Source organism: Homarus americanus, unplaced genomic scaffold, assembly GCF_018991925.1.
Source record: "Homarus americanus isolate GMGI-L3 unplaced genomic scaffold, GMGI_Hamer_2.0 scaffold30450, whole genome shotgun sequence".
In the NCBI taxonomy this organism is placed as follows: Eukaryota; Metazoa; Arthropoda; class Malacostraca; order Decapoda; family Nephropidae; genus Homarus; species Homarus americanus.
In genome coordinates, this window is record NW_024749195.1 from 91343 (window position 1) to 110210 (window position 18868).

The 18868-nt window shown below is 36.5% G+C and overlaps 3 protein-coding genes across 4 annotated transcripts in view; 1 reads left to right on the top strand and 2 right to left on the bottom strand.

Moving 5' to 3' along the window:
- Nucleotides 1-59: 59 nt before the first annotated feature.
- Nucleotides 60-7026, bottom strand: LOC121853302 (angio-associated migratory cell protein-like). 2 transcript variants are annotated; one of them, XM_042347326.1, is made up of 10 exons: nucleotides 6990-7026; nucleotides 4050-4150; nucleotides 3659-3806; nucleotides 3365-3489; nucleotides 2982-3113; nucleotides 2309-2453; nucleotides 1641-1840; nucleotides 918-1076; nucleotides 336-517; nucleotides 60-160 (listed from the first exon to the last, which is right to left on the bottom strand). In XM_042347326.1, the coding sequence occupies exons 1-10, from the start codon at nucleotides 7009-7011 to the stop codon at nucleotides 97-99; spliced, it is 1278 nt and encodes a 425-aa protein (XP_042203260.1). In that variant the 5' UTR covers nucleotides 7012-7026; the 3' UTR covers nucleotides 60-96. The 2 variants fall into 2 exon arrangements, with proteins under 2 accessions (XP_042203260.1, XP_042203261.1); XM_042347327.1 differs by lacking the exon at nucleotides 6990-7026 and adding an exon at nucleotides 5243-5307.
- Nucleotides 6056-12984, top strand: LOC121853301 (dynactin subunit 4-like). Its single transcript, XM_042347325.1, has 9 exons — nucleotides 6056-6198; nucleotides 7799-7869; nucleotides 8708-8886; nucleotides 9355-9572; nucleotides 10108-10210; nucleotides 10391-10574; nucleotides 11018-11175; nucleotides 11353-11548; nucleotides 12192-12984. Exons 1-9 carry the CDS (start codon nucleotides 6070-6072, stop codon nucleotides 12382-12384), a joined length of 1431 nt encoding a protein of 476 aa, XP_042203259.1. The 5' UTR covers nucleotides 6056-6069; the 3' UTR covers nucleotides 12385-12984.
- Nucleotides 12985-13374: 390 nt separating this feature from the next.
- LOC121853300 overlaps nucleotides 13375-18868 on the bottom strand; it is a 50977-nt gene continuing 45483 nt past the window's right edge. The window contains exon 7 of the mRNA XM_042347324.1: nucleotides 13375-18853. Within this exon, the coding sequence (XP_042203258.1) occupies nucleotides 16407-18853 (2447 nt within the window). The 3' untranslated portion in view covers nucleotides 13375-16406. The remainder of the gene's footprint in view (nucleotides 18854-18868) is intronic.

The following is an 18868-nucleotide window of genomic DNA, read 5'->3' on the forward strand; positions in this document are numbered from 1 at the left end:
TAACTCACTTTACGCCAGCCACTACAGTACAGTATTGGGTTAAAATAAAAATAAATACATAAAAATCTCATATTTATTATATAATTCTACAAATACTCACAAGAATTTAAACACCCTGGCTGTTCCGTCGTCTGAGGCTGTAACGAGTGCTGAACCGTCCCTGAAAATACGAGAGCTTGACTTAATATATAAAAAAACATCAACAGACTTTAACCAACATGAAATATCAGACACAGAACACTGACCATTTTTCATATTTCGTTTTTTTCCACATATTTCTCTTTTTATGACATATCGTGACTTTCAAACATCATCTAAAACTAAAACTCTCTTACTTGGTGACACTAAGAGCAAGTATACTATCCTTATGCCCTGTATACTTGGCAAGAGGTTCTCCCGACTGTGCATCATAGGAGTGTATGGCGCCGTTGAGCCCAGCGGAGAATAATATCGGTTCGCTCGGATGCCACACGAGCCGAGACGATCCACAGCCCTGAGCTATCACGTGCCGGCTGACCTGAAGAGTAATTGGTTCTTAGAAAATGGATGATATTCCCATCGGTTGGACTATATGACAACGAGGATCTAGAATAGGAACATCGTAGCAGTTAAGGTGAAAGAATGAAGGAGTGTGTTCTTAGTCTTGAATCTTGTCAACTTACAGCACAACAGATTCAAGAATTGCAAGAAAATTAAGAAAAAGTTACATATTCACATGATAGGCAAATAAAAGTTATATTCACATGATAGGCAAATAAAAGTTATATTCACATGATAGGCAAATAAAAAAGTTATATTCACATGATAGGCAAATAAAAAAGTTATATTCACATGATAGGCAAATAAAAAAGTTATATTCACATGATAGGCAAATAAAAAAGTTATATTCACACGATAGAGAAGAAAATGTAACAAACCTGCGATGAAATGTCCCAAAACGTAACGTATCCGGCCAGAGTGGCGGTGGCAGCGATGTTGGGTGTAAGCGGACAGAAACTGACGGCTTCTACAGTGTGATCCGCCTCGTTATCCTCCTCAGAGTTCGGGGTGATCTCACAGTTAAGTGTACCAACAAGCTGCACATAAACCATAAAAACATGTGTGGTGAATTGGTTTAACCCTTCGAGTACCAATGGGTTTAAATTATCGTCATCAAAGGGTTAAACCATTGGTGAGGGTTAAATCACGTGTCAAAGGGGTTAAACCATATTTGTTAAAGAGTTAAATCATTGTCAGAAGGGATAAAGGCAGATAAAATGAATTAGATCTATTTTTAACTATAATATTTTGCTTTCTGTCCACTTTCTCTGGCTGATGTACCTTGCATTGACTCTAACTTCATCTATATCTGCCATCAAACACACCCAGTCCTTAGTTCCTAGTTAGTTGCCTGTGATCAATAGCCATAGATACTCCACATATATTTACATTTACCTCTATACCTCATTATCCCTCACTCTATCATGTCACATCTTTCATAATTTTCTCTCTCTCTCTCTCACTCTGCATTCAAATATAACCCAGTAATTCTTCTTATATTTCTTGCTACTTCACACCAAAATCATGTCTACTCTACTTGAAAAATACACCAATTATTTTCCCTTGTAATACATCATAAAATAATACAAAATACAACCCACCTTTCCACTATTAGCATTGTATAACTTGGCCGTACCATTAAAGGAGCCAGCTAAAATCAGAGTGTTGTCTTTGTGTACGGCAATACTGGCGATGGATGCGGTGTTTGCCTGGCCGTCTTTGAAATGCTGTACTAGCTGCCCTGTCTTCAGATCAAAGACACGCACAGAGCCGTCCTCATAACCAGCTACTGACCGTTTACCTTAAAGAAAAAAAGAAAGGACTAATTTAGAATGGTTAACTGATATTAGTATTTATTGAAAGCATTTATTTATTACTTTCAATACTTATCATCAATCATAAGTGAATATTAGTTTATGAAGTATACCTGTATAATATAATACAGGTAAAGTATCGTAAGTTTATCATATTCAAGCTAGGAAGATGAGGCTAATTGACTCCTGTGAAAAGCATAATGGCATTTACAGTGAAACCTCCATTTAACGGACTATATGAGGAGGAAAATTCGTTATGTCAAGAGCCTGTTAAATGTGAAACCTCGATGTAACAAACTACATAGAGATGAAAAGTCCGTTATGTCGAGGTTCCGTCACATGTGAAACCCCATGTAACAGATTATATGGATATAGAAGTCCATTATAATAAGGTTTCACTATAGATAAACCAAGTGTGTAAGGAATCACTGGTAAACGTGAAAGTGTCGTCATACCGTCAGGCAGCAGCGCCCCACACTGGGAAGCAACACCGTAGCTGGGGAAGGTGCGAGCGTTGCCTTGGGGTATCAACCACATCCACATCTCCCCATCTGCTGTCCCCACTAACAACACATGAGAGGCATGATGCCATGTCAGCCACTGCAAATGGGAAATTTAATTGTTATAAAAAGAAAAGAAACTGAAATAAATGGTTTGTGAAATACTTTATGAGGGATTATCACAAAGCAATTCATGGATGGTGGGATCTGAGGTGGTGTATTGTCGTAACTGCAAATGGACGTATTGAACAAACTGGGTAATTCAATATTAAAAATAAAAGGGAGTTTGAATGTGATAAAACTCTTCAGATCTGTAGAAACATTACATTAAGCTATTAAGCCAAAATCGAGTTTATTTGTGACCTTTAGTTTCTGAGATAATCACCACCAATACATCTCCCTACAGTAATCAAAACACAAACTTTTACCAATTACATAAATTCTGAATCAAGACAGCAAAGAACTGTACTGTAGTGTGTTTCTAAAAACTCAAGAGTGTAAATAAAACTCCTTGTGGTAATACCCATGATGATTAATAAAAGATTCACAATATTAACACACCCAACTACTGTACTGTACTAAAAAGACCTTCACATAAACTAAACTTACTTCATTACACAGAACTTACACTTAGATCTCCTATTTCAAACTCCCATATTTTGGATGAGGTTGAAATTTTCCAGACTTGAATAAATCCACTCATGTCCCCCGTTGCCAGTAGTGATCCATCTTGGCTGAAGTCCACCCAGGTCACGCTATCCTGCATCACACAGAGAAGGACATTATACTAAACACACAATAAACCAAAGAACTCCGGCTGCCTAAACAAGCTCACACTAACATCCTTAACACACACAAATAACAAGAAATAAAATAGTTACGTAAACTCCAAAAAAATTACAAAATTATGCTTTTCCTACAAATATATATTCTAAAATACAAGAATCTTTAAGTCAGTGTAATGTACTCAAGGATTTCATAACAACGCTACAGAGACAAACGGTTAACTACCTTGTGCCCTGTGCAGGTAAAGACCACATTTCCTGTATTAGCGTCCCAAACATAAGCCAAGTCGTCCTCTCCTCCTGTGGCAGCTAAGTTCCCACTGGATGACACTGAACAACTAAATACAGATCCTGCAAAAACACCTCAAGTAAGTTTATATAAAGGCATTAAATCTACTGTACTTCAATTTGATTTATATATCTTACTTAGTCTTTGTACGTAATTGTTTTCTATTTAAGTAAAATGAGAAAGAAATGTGTATAGAAAGAGAAAGAAATCGAATAACTTTTTTTTTTGTACCTTTGTGTTTGGAGAAGACAACAGCAGCCATATCAGTGACATCTGCTGCCTCCCCGTCCTCCATACTCTCATCCTCCTCTCCACCGCCAGCACCCACCAGCCTCTCGGCGACCTCCTCCAAGTTTGTGTCATCGTCAAGCTCAATCACCTGAAGAAAATTTACAAGAAAGGAAAAGGATTACTCACTTTAATTTTCTTATTCGAAACAAAATAAAAAATTGAACTTAAACTAGAGCCATCATAGGTCTACCACTTAATGACCAAACACTGGAACACAAAAACCTGCGCCAGATATGTCGTAAAATAATCCCTTTTCCGGATAACACGATACAAAAAAGAAACAGTAAGTATTTTAAGTTAAACATGAATGCTACAGTCAACCAATGCTTACCTCTTCAATGTCACCAATATCGATCACTTCCTCCCTGTCACCATCCAAGTGAGGGTCTGGAGAGGACGGTGGTGTATTGGTCTTCATGTTTCCACAGTTCTCTGACGATGTGGTAAAAGTAATTATGACTTAATCACTTAAATGTATGATACGTCAAACAGCATAAAAAAAATCGCACACTATACTTTTACACAAGTCAATTGTATTTCTGAGATTATTTTGTTCATATCTGCTTGAATTCTTTTTTTTTTTTAATTCGGAAATAGATTAAATTTTTGGAAATATTTAAGATCTAATGTCACAGTAAGCAGAACCTCTTGAGAAAATTGAACTTCATTTAATACATCATAGTATTTGAGGCTCAACACTAATGATATATAGTGACACCTCTATTACCAGACTATATAGAGATAAAAGTCCATTATATCAAGGGTCCGTTAGATATAGAACCTCCATATAATGAGCTTTATAGAGATAAAAGTTCATTATATCAAGGGTCCGTTAGATATAGAACCTCCATATAATGAGCTTTATAGAGATAAAAGTTCATTATATCGAGGGTCTGTTAGATGTGAACCCCCCATCTAACAGACTATATGGAGAGAAAAATCCATTATATAGAGGTTTTACTTGGGTCTCTATATAACCTTGGTAAAGCTCAGTTAAATGTACCGAGTATGTCAGCAATTTAGGAGTACAGTATATTTTTCGGTAATTTATGAGAACACCGCTACCACCAGAAGGAGTCGTTCGATTTTGGTCATTTATTCCAAAGAATTTCATAGCATTAAAGTAAGTATTTTAAAGTGAGCGATAACTTTTTATTTTAATTATTGATTGATTGATTAAGTCAGGTACTATTAGTTTATGCATTGTCATATTGTTTTTATTACTTGCTATCACCCAAAGAACATCTGTGATATTATACTGTTCCTGAATATTCCCCTAAGTTCTAGCCAGTCCTAATGATTGTATGATAGCAAAAGAACCTCAGAGTAAGAGATAAACAATAAACCACCCAATTAGACTAACTACCGTCACTACACACCCTGATAGATTGTTCCAAGACTTAACAACTTGTGGCTTCTTTAACCTTAACAGAGACCCACAATCACTTCAATACGATGAATAACTAACAATAAATCACCAAATCATTGATAAATACACAAACAACGGGTAGTAGAGTGACTTACAGGTTAATTAAAGAACTACACTGAACTACACCACACACAGTAACTGGCCCTTCAAGTGTGTCTCAGGCCTTGTTAATTACCCTTCCTATAATATATTAACTATAGTATTATATTGTATACTCTTCATTTTTTCATCAATAATATATCACTAACATCAAATTATACTTATTATTATGTTAATGAGGAAATTAATAGCGTTTTATTTTATTTATTTTTATTTTTTGACGAGAATTTGAAATGTTTATAAACCTGATATATGATCTGGCTGATATTATTGTCATATGACTTTAATCTCATTCTAAGTCATTTAATTCCGACATTTAATCTAATTCACTGTTTATTAACGTTGAGTTTCTTTACTGAGATAAAAGAAAAATTGGAACAGTTACATGAGAGACTTCTTTACTTTATAATGATTGTAAAATATAGTAATTGTTGATTATTTTATTTTATCCTAAACAAACCTTTGAAAACATTACCTCACATGAAAAAAATCTTAAAACTATAAAAATATTATCTTTAGTATGTTTTAGTAGGTGTGGAGTGACCTTTATATACTTGACCTCAGAACCATAGAATGACAGGTGAGTCAGCCATCAATGAGGGATGAGCCATTGTTAAAAAACTACCACGACTTTTATATTTAATCCATTATAATTCTTCGATCATATTATATATATATTATTAAACCGTAATTAATTATATTTAGATAATTTTGATAGTTTTAAGTAGTTTTAATTTATTTACGTTGCCTAATCAAAAAAAAAAACTTTGTGATTGTGTTTCTAGATTCTTCTTAACATTGATCATAAGAGACCTTAATAAACATGGCGCACCTCTTTAAGGTCGACCGAGTACGGCTCTTATGTTCATGTGGTGTTCTAAAACCTATCACCGCTATTTATTTTTGCCGTCATTGCCTGAAGCTGAGATGTGGGAACTGTGTATCTCACGAGGTAAGAAAATTCAAGTTAAACACAGAGCTTAAGATATGGTGACGAGGGGTGGGTGTGACTCTGTAGTTATTTGTCCCTAAATCTAATTACACTTGTTATTCACACCAGGAACCTAACCTAACCATACGCCCTAAGCACCAACTTAGGGCGAAGGTTAGGTAGGTAAGGTAAGGTTAAGTTAAGTCTGGTTAGGTCAGGTTAGGTTAGGTTAGGTTAGGTCAGGTTCATTTTATAATCAAGGAACGTTAACAACTGTCAGACAATTCCAAGATGGCTCGACTGTTTCATAATTAATTTTTTTTTACAGATGAAAATGAACCAAACTGCACTACCTAACTTGACCTACCCTGACCTTAACCTAACCTAACCTAACCTAACCTAACCTAAAGTAATTGTTATCTTGTATTCTATGAGAAGAACCATTTGTGGCATCTGTCATATGAGAAACTAAACTTGGAAGACCAGACAAACGATGTATAAATAAGTCATAAAAGTGACATTACACGAAGCATAATATAATAGACCTGTATATCTTTTTCATATACTTTATAGCACAAAAATTAATCTTATGTAAAATATCTATAACTTATTAATGAATAAAAATTGACAGAAAGCTACACAATGAGTTATTTAGTGGAGTACAGCTCATGGGTACAAATACAGCACATCATAAATTCACTTTTTTGTAATACAGTACAGTAGTTTAGTTTCCTTGTGTACTATTAGTAATGTATTTGGAAATTTATATACTGTAATACAATAACAGAGATAGTTAATCCAGGAAAACATACCTAGTTTAGTTCCATGAGGCATTTTGCTCCTTATGCCACAACAAACCACAAGTTTCTCTCAGCTCACCTGGGGTAGTAATGGGTGGGACTGTATCTGTTGTTCCCTCTTGTGTGCTGTGCCAGGAGGGTTCACTACTGTACCTGCAACAGTAAATGCATAAGTGCTGCCATCTGTTAGTGGGTTTGTTTACAAAATAATTTAGGGGTAGAAAAACCTCAGGGTATGAAGATGAAGTTGATAACAGATCATAGAGAACTTAAATGGTTTTCATTACTTTGTACAGTACATTGTATTACTGTAGAGTAATGCAAAATATTGAGTGATATTATTCAAAACTACTTTAGTAGAAATTAAATATTAAGTACTGGGGCATAAGTAAGATATTAAAACTGGTGTCCTGTAGTGAAGATTGTGATCACTGGTACAGTAATTACATATTTCTTATAGATAAAACAAGGGAGACATTCGATGACAATACATTGACTTCATTTAGAAATAAACATACCTGTACAGGTACAGTATTTTGAAATATTCAAGAAAGATCAAGCTGATAGATTTACCATATTTAACTTTACAGTCAGTGAAAAAACCCCTGTGTACAGTATAATGTATATGGGTATTGGAATAATACTGTAGTTACATTACCAATGGTTAACAATTTTCAGAATATATACTGTACCCTGGATACTGTATTGTACTGTATTAAGTTAATGAGAAAGGTACAGATCACTCATGGCATCACTGACCCATGCACCTAATGCCATACTCTGAACTGTAACATCAAATTTAATGCTACATATTGTTTCAGGTGGACACACTATTTTGCCCAAACTGCTTGGAGAATATGCCATCAACTGAGGCACGTCTGAAGAAAAATAGGCAAGTAGTTATGACCTTCGTTGATTTAGTTGGATTTTAGTCTTTTATTAAACCTTATTCAATAATTTTTTGGGGAGCTATGTGTGTAAGATTATTGTGACATTGGTATCATAATTCTTTAATGTTATATGAAGATTTTTTTTCATTTAACTATTGACAAAAATTGGGATATATTAGTTGTGAAATTTTGACTTTTTATGAGTATTCTCTTAATCTCTCTCCTTCTGTTATATGAAATGGCTAAAGAGTTACAGACACCTAAGAGATAGAGGAATATAATGAAGGGTAGTGTTTAAAGTATCCTGTATAATGCAAAATGATAGAAAGTGTTTAGACAAAGTGGTTATAGCAACTGGTATATAATTCCTTGCATCTTGAACTCAAAATCGTTTCCTTGACTGTCAGTAAAATATTATTTAAACCATTAATTTGATTCAGATTTGGATTCATTATAAAACTATTACAGAAGAAGCTTTGAAAATGTGTGAGATGATGAAATAGAGTTAGTGAAGTAGTGAAGAAGAATTATGATGTTTTGTACTGCTTGAGTTGTCTTATCTAGTTGAGAAGTATTTTTATTAAACTAGGGGACTTGAACTTAACACAGATTTATACTCTACTTGGAAATTAATGAACTAAACTTTAACTTAATATGATCACTAATTACGATTCTGTGCACTCTTATTGATCCTTATTAGTAATGAATTCATATCTTACTCATAATTGGCTCATATAACCTGCAGTAAAATGAATCAAGTTAAGGAAAGTGGACCGACTAATCATAATGCACTGTCATATTATCTTAACCATTTATTTTAAACCTTTGTTAATAAATCAGGTGTGCCAATTGTTTTGATTGTCCGAGCTGCTGCCATACCCTCTCAACTCGGGCAACAAGCATTCAGGCTCCATCACCAGAGGACTCGAACAAGACCGTGGCCAGGAAGGTGTACTATTTGGCCTGTACCAGCTGTAGGTGGACGTCCAGAGATGTTGGTCTTAAAGATCAGACTGTTGGTAAGTTGACACCATTATGTCTAGCTGGTATAGTGTGTCTCGGAAAAATATTCACACGGTAACGTAGACATTTTCGTGGAGATCGAGTGAAAGCTTATATTAAAACCACGACATTATCCTCACTTGTAGGAGACCTCTTGATTTACATGAAATTCTCTAAGGTAACTTGTACATAATTTACCAAGAGACGCTGTAGTCTGCTTTATCCACCTTCTTGTTCTCATTGTTATGTATTGGTAGTGTCAACAGATCCTAATACATCAGTAATAGCTGTAGGTTAGAGTCTACATTACTCACACCATGAAAAATATCATTACAGTATAATGTCTGATAAGTTGCTTTTCAGTAGAGATTTTCACCTTTGCAAATACTGTACTGTAATCAAAGTTTATGTGCATTGGTGGTAAAAAAATGCTATAAATTATTTCTTTGGGGATAACGTATGTACAGTATTTAGTATTATTTCAGCTACGGGAGGTTGGTCAGAGCAAGATAATGAACACTACAAGTATCTACAGTCCCTGCTGGAACACTATCGATCTGTCGCCCAGCAGGAGAAACTTGACCGCGAGAGGAAACGATTCTCTCACCGCAAGTCTGCTTACCTTAGTCTGACAGACAAGTACAGCCTCCCATCTCTCTTAGGACGGAAATCTCTGACGCCCCTCTCGCCCTATGCCCCAAAGGTCTGATTTTGATGAATAGAAACGGAATTATTGTCCTTGACTCTATTAACACCTACAGCAGCTTATACAGTTTGTCTGGATGATATTGTTAGACCGAAATAGAAATTTAGAAATAATTTCATCCTATTTGATGTTTGCCTTCATAAGTATGGATTTCCTTAAGCATTTGTTCTTGATTCTGTAGATTGTAGAGGATATGTAAAAATGATAATATATTTAGTTTCTCATAATGCCCATAAAGGTGGAGGTTTTAAGAGGTGGGATCTGGAATTACAAAATCTTTACCCGATTTTAAATTACGAGAGATGTAAACCTCCTCCAAAAAGTATCTAAATGATTTTGAATGAGACGATAATTATGACAAAACGACGAAGGATTTTGACAACCTTACCTAGACAACAGGAGTCCTGGTGTTCATTCTGAAATTCATCTGACCACACCTTGAAGATATTTGTTTGAGTGAGTGTACAGGATTCTAGGCTATTAAGAATTTGCATGATCAGTGTGTGTTTATATGTCAACCATTGTTCCACAGGGTGATTCAAGCCAAAGCTTAGATATGACAGCCTCAGAGGCTACTGCCGAGGTGGAAGGACTTCCCGATGAAATATTTACAGAAGAAGTTGTTTTGTCCTCAGGTATGGGAAAGGCATTTGTGTTTATAACTTTAATTTGACATGAATGGGTTAAATTTACCTGGTGCATATTCACATTAATGGTAAAGTATACAGTATAATAGCAAATTGTCACCTATAATGTATGCAAATTTGAGGTACAATAGTTAATTATTATTATTTATCTCATAACTTTCATTTCAGTAACAGACATGGAACAGCGGATGGCCTCCCCCGAGTGGCAGCCCGAGAAGACCAGCGACTTGTATCCACTCCACAAACACATTCTAGTGAAACGATCTCTTCGATGCCGCCACTGTGAGCACAACCTATCTAAGCCTGAGTATAACCCTTCCTCTATCAAGTTCAAGATCCAGCTCGGAGCTTTGTAAGTTTGTGAAAGATCTCGTGTTTAGTTTGTTTATGAATACCCATTAAGTTACCCTAAAAGAAATGTTGTAGGTGTGTTATATGACCATTTTTGTCCAAGTGGGCAGGGAGTCCTCTAATTTTCATTTCCCCACTAAAGTTTTGCTATATAGTTTCACAGTCTTTGGAACATTTAAAAGATTACAACACATCCTATTGAGATGATGGTGAAGCTGTGAACATGACACAGTGGGCAGACACATTGAGGTAACTTGTAATTGAAGTTATTGATGGAAAATATTCATGAGTCATGTGCCATTGATCAAATAGTATGGTAGTCATGTATGATTTAATAAAGAGATTGGATCACCTGAAGATTCTCCACCCTAGCTTATCTCACCTAAAGATTAACCACTAACACTAATCTAACCTAACCTTACTGTATTAATGTGTTCTCTACAGCTACCACGTGCCTGAGGTGAGGATGATTCGTCAGGTGGAACTGAAGTCGGAGGTGGAGACTTGCGTTCAGGTTTCCCTCTGTAACCCAACCCCTCATGACATGACTCTAGCTTTCCTCCCATTTGTGCCAGAGGCTTACACAGCAATGCAGCAAAAAGGTAGGATAATGGGATGACAAATGAGGGTTAAGTGATATTGCTGTGACAAATTTCTCAAAAAAGTTTATGCAGTACCATTTTTTCGGGAAAATTCAATGACATTATCGTTTTATGGCCATTTTCCACACTTGCAAGGGTTAGCTGTGATTACCTGACAGTGCTTTACATGTTATGCAGTGGAGGAACCAACTGACGGAGGGAGCCTAAACACAAGCAGTATGGTGCGAGTGGTAGACATACCTCCAGAAAAGACTGACTTGACCCCCTCTGCTGATGTGGCATTACCACAGGGTCAGGTTATCCTGGCAGCTCGTGATGACACTGCTGAATATGATGACCAGGATTCAATTTCCAGTTACAAGGACGATCCCCTGTGAGTAGATAAGAAATATTCCCTTTTTAACAGTTTATGATTTTACTTCATGTAAGACTTCGTACACAATGTTACCTTTAGATATAAGACAGTAAGTCATTGTAAGGATCAATACTTAATACTGTAATTAGATTTGGAATTTCCCAACTCAAAATTATATAAATATTGCTTTTCACTCTATCCCAGAATTCTTCGAACCAAATGCCACTCGGAGGAAAAATATCTGAAATACTAAACTAACCATGTTGCAAAACTTCTACCACTTAAATGATATCACTAACAAACCTAGAGCAACAACGAACAAATTAATCTGAGATACTTATGGTTTCTGGAGGTACTGTAAGAGGAGAGGTATTCAACACAACCACACCTCACTGATGTTACTCTTCAACTGTTGTCTAAAACACACCCAGGTCCCCCACCCACCTACCCTCACCACCAGGACCAATCACAGTGCCCCACCACATATACAACACTGCTCTCCATACCAAGACAGCCAAGTTCTCTGCAGCTCTGATGACCAACACCCAATGCCATCTCTTGGGCAAACTCTTCCCTATATCATATTCTTACATTACAGTTCTTCATAATAACAATACAGTATAATTTGGGTTAGTTTCTGAGACTTGGCATTCCTTTACAGTGTGGTAGCATGGCGCCGAGCTAACAAGGTAGGCATCAATCTTTTGGTGACACCTAAAGCAAATGTCAGCCGGGCTAAGGTTGGTTTCGTGCTGCGCTACGACTACACAAACACCGTTGCTACTGCTTCTGAATCTAGGACAGTGACTCTTAATATTCCAGTAATGGTAGATGTTGGAACTGTCAGTGAGTAATGAATTATATTATTGATGGATACAATGTGACTTTAAACAGGATTTATTGTAAGATGTGATATTTAAATGTAAACTATAATTATTAGGCAATAATCAATAGACTTTAATTTTAATGTACTGGTATTGGCTTTTAGAGAGCTCATCTAATGTCACAAAGCATTTATATCAGATTGAAGTGACAACCGTTGACAAGTGGTAGTATGGGTCTCATTTTGTATTGCAGTTTGCCAGTTCCATTTCAAACACAGTATACAGTATATAAAAAGGACTACAGTAATTTGTGTTTATGTCAGGTATGATGCTTAAATTATAATATTATTCTCTCTCTTGATAATATTCTGTGGTTGCATTGTCTTTGCCAGTATATATACAGTAGTCCCTGCACCTGCGAGAAGAGGTTTGGAAAATTTTCTTCTCGTGATTTCTTTGAGCTAATCTTCTGTTAAGTAGTTCTAGATCAGCCAATTCCTAATCATTAAGGTAAATGCAGCTCTTTAACTTATATGCAATATATTATATATATGTATAATTTTCTTATTCTTTATTAAAAAATAAACACCTTCATATGTGTTTACAATATCAGTAAATTAATGGCTTGTCTTTGTATTTTGTATTTTTCCTTAGTTCTTTATTGAGCATAATATACCTGGCTTAAAGACCCAGGATGAACTGATTGATGTCTTGGTTCTGTTTACATTGTTCTTGAAAAACACTCTGGCTGGACTCCACATTGTGTTACAGAGTGATCTTCAGGTGAAATATATACAGTACTGCACTTTTAATCTACTAGACTACTACATTAACTGGAAAAGTTACCAACATACCTCAACTAAGTGATGTATGGCAAGAGAACAAATGCAGTATCTTATCTATTCAGACACGGACAATGATATACACATTCTTCAAGTCAGGAGAGCAATAGTAAGTTCCGCTCACTCACATCAGTGGCCACATCCAACAGTTGTTATTAGGTAAGTGAAACGTATTATAAACAGTTTAAAGTTTATTTTATTATCATAAATTAGATTCTTGTACAAATTATATACAAAATATAGCACACCACTGTTATACATAAATTACATTGTAAATCACCAATATCATTATGACAAAGAGGAAGTTACAACTGGAGAATATTTACAGTGTCACTATAAAGACTGCGCGCAAATAAATGACAGTGAAGAGGGTACACAAAATCTCCTTCATTCAGAACAGGAGGGCCCGGAGTATTGATTATCTAGGACAGTGTATTAAACACAGTGTTAGCCAGTGAGCAGTCCACCTGTGTGTTAAAACTCGGATGACCAAAAATCCTGGACGTCCTTGACCGGTCCAGGACAATGAAGAAAACACGTTAGCTTTGGTGAATGAGCAGTTGTAAAAAATCAGTGTTATATTCAATGTAGTAGTACTGTACTGTACTTGGTTTTCATGATGTTCTCATGATCATTCAGAAAGAAGGTATTGTACTGAATGTCTGGCAGAAACCGGGATGTACAGCAGTTATTATTTCAGCTGAAAGTTTTGAATTTGTCTATCATTAGAAATGGTCCTTCACATCTGACCAACACACTTTGCGTTGAAATTTCTTGGTAGAATGGCATGGAATGCTGCATTTAGGATATATTTTGATTGTTAAATGACCCTGCTTGTTGCTGCACAATTTCACTACTTCTGCATCTTAATTATATGTAAATAATTGGATGTGGTTAATGAGGTGTTAACCATTCCACCATGAAATTGGAATGGAAAGAGTGTTGGTCATCTATGTATGGAGCCACCTGAAGATATTTCAAGATCACTAAATTGCCACAAATTCAATACAGTATATCAATTCAGAATGATCGTGGGACATAAACAGAACCAGGTACCTGAACTTTAAACATCTCACTGATTTTTGACGACTCCAACTGATACATCAACATACATGAAGGCATATTAACAGTTGTCTAAGAAAGTTCTCATCTGCTATCCAGTATAGTATCATATGAAAAGCTGACTTGGCTCCCAAATATTAACAAACTTATTCCTAGAGCGTGTATGAAGACTTGACAGTTTTGAGATGGGCTGCCAAGTAATCATAATGTTTGAAATGGTGAATAAAATGTGCTGAAATCATTTAACTGTGCTAACTGTAAAGATTTCAAAAAAGTTACTAAGAGTTAAAGCAAGATGTACCATTTTAACCAAAATTTCAAACAGTTTGCAAGGGAGAATCATGAATGCCCTTTGAGACACTGCTGCTATGTAAGACTTAATGCAGTAACCATAGTAATATTGGACACCCTTTTTTCTGGCTAACATTATGTAGCATAATGTGAAATAACATTTACATTATATATATCAAACAATTATAAATTACAAGCACATATTTCACATGTGTCAGATGTCCTGAACAATCAAGAACCTGTCCAACCTGACCCTGGATGACAAAAATATCAGTGTACAGTTTGCTGTAATAATAGCAACACTGGGACCAGTTGGCCAGGGTCACATACATCCTTTACAATACAAACTACACCATCATCACGTATTTACAACTTCTTCAATTTCATTAAGCCTTGTGATTAAACATGAAGAACTGGCATATTGAGAAAAAAGGCATGTGATAAGTGATTGGTCTAGTGTGTAATTTTAAATACAGTAATGTATTGTAAACTTCAGTTGTTGTAATAACAAAATATTAACTGGTCTAGTACACATTCACAAACATAACAATAAGACATAGGGATGACACAATCAATGCAAGTCATCAAAATTGAGCAAAAAGGAGGAATGTCTACTGACACCAGCTACAAATTAGTTGAAAGTGACACGATTGAACGATCTGTGCTTTATAATTCACTACAGTATTTTAATATACAAATAGAAAATTAATTATAACACTTGCTATAAAATGTCAATCTGTCAGATTCACAACACACCTTGAATAAGCTGGGACATCACAATCACATATCTATGACACTAGATACTGAAGGGACTTGTCTATATAAAATCATATAAAAATCAGCAAATTATTCAAACAACACCATATACTATTACCCGATGGCCAACAAGCATAGGTTTATTTTCACACGAGGCAATACGAGGTAAATACAATGATGATTGACAAATTTTGAAAATAGATGCCACACACTTGAGTTGTCATGGAAAAAGACGACTCCTAATATTTTTAACATTTCTAGAGGGAAATTACAAGTGTTCAGACAGACTAGAAAATAATTATAGCAGTGGGGACTAGCACACCTTAGTGGAAATTGTGTGCAACAAGATGTTGCACCTTAGAAATGAATTTCCACAATATGGAAGAAAACGTAGGATGAAATTCACTACTTCCTGAATTCTGAAGCAACACATAATGGCAATGAAAATGCCTTACTGGTCTTATCATAGTGCCTCAATATACTGGCATACATAACACAGAACGATCATGTTTCTAAAAATTTGAGGGATGGGTCAAATTTCAAACATGAGTGCAATATAATTCACTGCTGTTTTTATCAAGCAACTGCTATATGAATGAGTGGTCACTGTCATGTAATGAGGTGAGGCTTCAGAATTTCTGCCTATGTCATATCCATACAGCACACGCTTTAGATATCCTGAATTATGGTCCTACTTTCACGACTAGCAATGTGTATACAAGATACCAGGAAGAACCACATAGCTATTCTGCAGTTCATGGGTAAAAAGTGACATTTCATTCAAAGGGAGATTTTACAGAATACGCAAAGCTAAAATGACTTCGTGAGTCATCTCCCATGAACCAGCAGAAGTGTTCTACTAACAGGCACAGGAGTTAGTTATCTGGAAGTTGGTAGCCACTAACAGTATAAGTTATCTCCTCAAATGAGATTCACCAGTGCACCAGCATATTCTGCAGTGTTTTGTATTATAACATCTGTACCTCATCTGGAAGTGGCAAAGGTTATCCTTAATCTACATATCACAAGATGGTTTTCAAAGATGGAAGCATATGTAACAGCATCCTCAATGTAGTAGAGTAGTATAATAATAATATCATCTTACATTGTATGATAATTCTCCCTATTTGCTCTTGTTAGTTTGGTCAGAGGATGAGTTTTTCCCTGTTGTTTCTTCTGCCTTACTTCTGTTCCACATGCTTGACCACGTCCTCCTGATGGAGGCTTATGAGAAGGTGCCTTTCCAGGAGGAGACAAACTACCTCCCGGGGTCATTTGTCTTACTGGAGTCTGTGGAGGTTGGGACTGTGCTCGGAGTGTTGGCTTAAAATTATAGTCTAGACTCGATTTGCGTTGAGGTACAGGCGGTAGGAACTTATCTGGTGTGGAACTGTCAGATTTTGCTCTTACACTCCTTGTTTGAACTTTAGGCAGCCTCTGCTCTTGAGTATCTTCAAATTTTACTACAAGACTTTTAACACAAATTTCTTCAGAAGGAGTCTCTTCCTCAAGATCCCTTACCTCTGCTTGTGTCTGAACCAATAGTTGTTCCAACAATTGCTCTGGGGAGCACCCAGGTGAAGTAGGTGATGTACTAAGGCGCTCTAAACTGTGAGATCTCTTTCTCATGCCCTTCATTCTCAAACGCTTCATTTTATCGACGTCTCTCTCCTGTTCTAAGGCTCGAGTAATTTTTTTAACCTTGCCCCCTTCAGCTTCGCCTTCAACATGTCCTTCAAATTTGGCTCTCTTCTCGGAAAAACTACGGCCGAGGTGATTTGAAAGATTAATTTCGGTTTTTTCTGTTTTAAGGTCACAGTAACTTTGAGAGCGAGTGTAGGTTGGTGGGGTAAGTTTCTCCTGGGTCCTTCTCATCTCTACTGAAAGTATTTCTTGATTCCTACTTTCCAGAAGTTCCTTATGTTGTTTCACAGTTCCTGGTGTAGGAACTTCTTCAGTTACCGAACAATTTGTATTATTATTGAACACGTTATTCCCGGGCGACTCTATATCGGGCGATACTGGAGTTGATCCCTGTGACAAAGATATAGTTGTGCAGGAAATATTAGGCTGTGATCTGGTTAGGTTCAAGGGATTTGTACTATCTGGAATGTAAATATTTAATGTAGGTGTGCTCTGGTGGTATTCCAAGAAATATTCAGAGATTTCCACCATTCCTTCATCAGTTAATTCTGTTGGAGCAACCCTTTCAACAGGACTCTTATAGGGAGCAGGGCCATATGCCTTAACACTTGCAACAGGTCTGATTTGAGAGGAATCTTCCACTATTCCTTCTTCTAAATCTTCCATTTCATTTGAGTTAATTTTATTATCTTCAATTAAGCCATCTTTTGTCTCAGAGCCTCTTCCTTTGTTCCTTCTGATGGTTCCTGGCGAGAATGGCCCTGGATCTTTCTCAAAATAAGTCCCTGCTATGTTACTATTTGGTATTACTGTTTCTAAATTTTCTATAAGAGGTTGTTGCTTTATATCAAATGGCCCAAAGGAGCTGTTTCTTGATGGTACAGTTCCTATAGTTCCCCTTGTGTCACATGATCCCCAAGAGCTCTGTCTAGAAGGAGTATCTCTATCTGCCAGAACCACAGCACTGTCAAATGATCCCCAAGAACTATTGCGTGATGGAGTGTCTTTTATATCTCCCCCAAAGGGTATAATGGCACTTAGTCTTTGCTGTTTCCTCTCCTCTCTGTCAAACACTTTGTCAAGTTTTACAGAGAAGGGATCATCCTTTTTTACTATATCTGACCCTACTGAATCTTGTCGTCCATAGCTTGGTGACCTGACTATTTCCACTTTTTGCAACTGACCACTCAAGGAACCAGATGAATTCTGTCTAGAGAGAGGTGAATCACCCTCTTTAGTATCTGAACTTGATTTAACATCATTCATTTTAACTTTCTCTTCAAAGTCTTGCTTTTGCCTCTTAACAATGCCTGCTGGCCATGTGATTGACTCTTTTGGCACACCCACAGGACTTTCCAGTGTATCCATGCTTTCTTCTACTTGACCTTTCTCTTCTTGCCATATATGTGATGGAACTAACACAGCCTGGAGTTTCTGAGCGGGTGGTTTAGTTTGTGACACGACTGGTTCACTGCCCAATAAATCTTCACCTGGTGTAAGTAGAGTTTCGATAACTTTATCTAATTCGGCGGTACTAGAATGATCGCTGTAATCATCACTAGATGTGACTGTGTTCTGTATCTGTATTGTATCTCCTTTCTTTGCATTTGGTGTTTTCTTAGTACCAGTTTGTACATTTTCAAATTCATTGATCCTATCTTTGACTGAGGAAGACAGTTGGAGTGCAGTAACTTCATTGAAGGTACTGCCAGTTGGGCTGTCAGTGTAAAGTGGATTGAGTGCTTCTACTACAGGTAAAGATGACCCGTCTTCCTTCTTGTCCTCTGGAGAGCCTTCTACACTCATGTCACGAAGGTCCCTTTGTTGCAGTGTTACATGAGCCCGCCATGACTGCACATTAAGTGACTGAGAAAGGCGCCATGAGTCCCCCAAATCACCACCACCTGAAATGTCAGATA

Excerpts from the sequence above, each read along its gene's own strand:
- LOC121853301 (XM_042347325.1), top strand. The coding sequence starts at position 6,070 with ATGGCGCACCTCTTTAAGGTCGACCGAGTACGGCTCTTATGTTCATGT. Across the intron at positions 7,870-8,707 it reads GCACGTCTGAAGAAAAATAG|GTGTGCCAATTGTTTTGATT; the intron begins GCAAGTAGTTAT and ends TTAATAAATCAG. Across the intron at positions 10,211-10,390 it reads AGAAGTTGTTTTGTCCTCAG|TAACAGACATGGAACAGCGG; the intron begins GTATGGGAAAGG and ends CTTTCATTTCAG.
- LOC121853302 (XM_042347326.1), bottom strand. The coding sequence starts at position 7,011 with ATGCCTCATGGAACTAAACTAG. Across the intron at positions 4,151-6,989 it reads GCCTCATGGAACTAAACTAG|AGAACTGTGGAAACATGAAG; the intron begins GTATGTTTTCCT and ends CCACATCGTCAG. Across the intron at positions 161-335 it reads CTTGCTCTTAGTGTCACCAA|GGACGGTTCAGCACTCGTTA; the intron begins GTAAGAGAGTTT and ends TCGTATTTTCAG.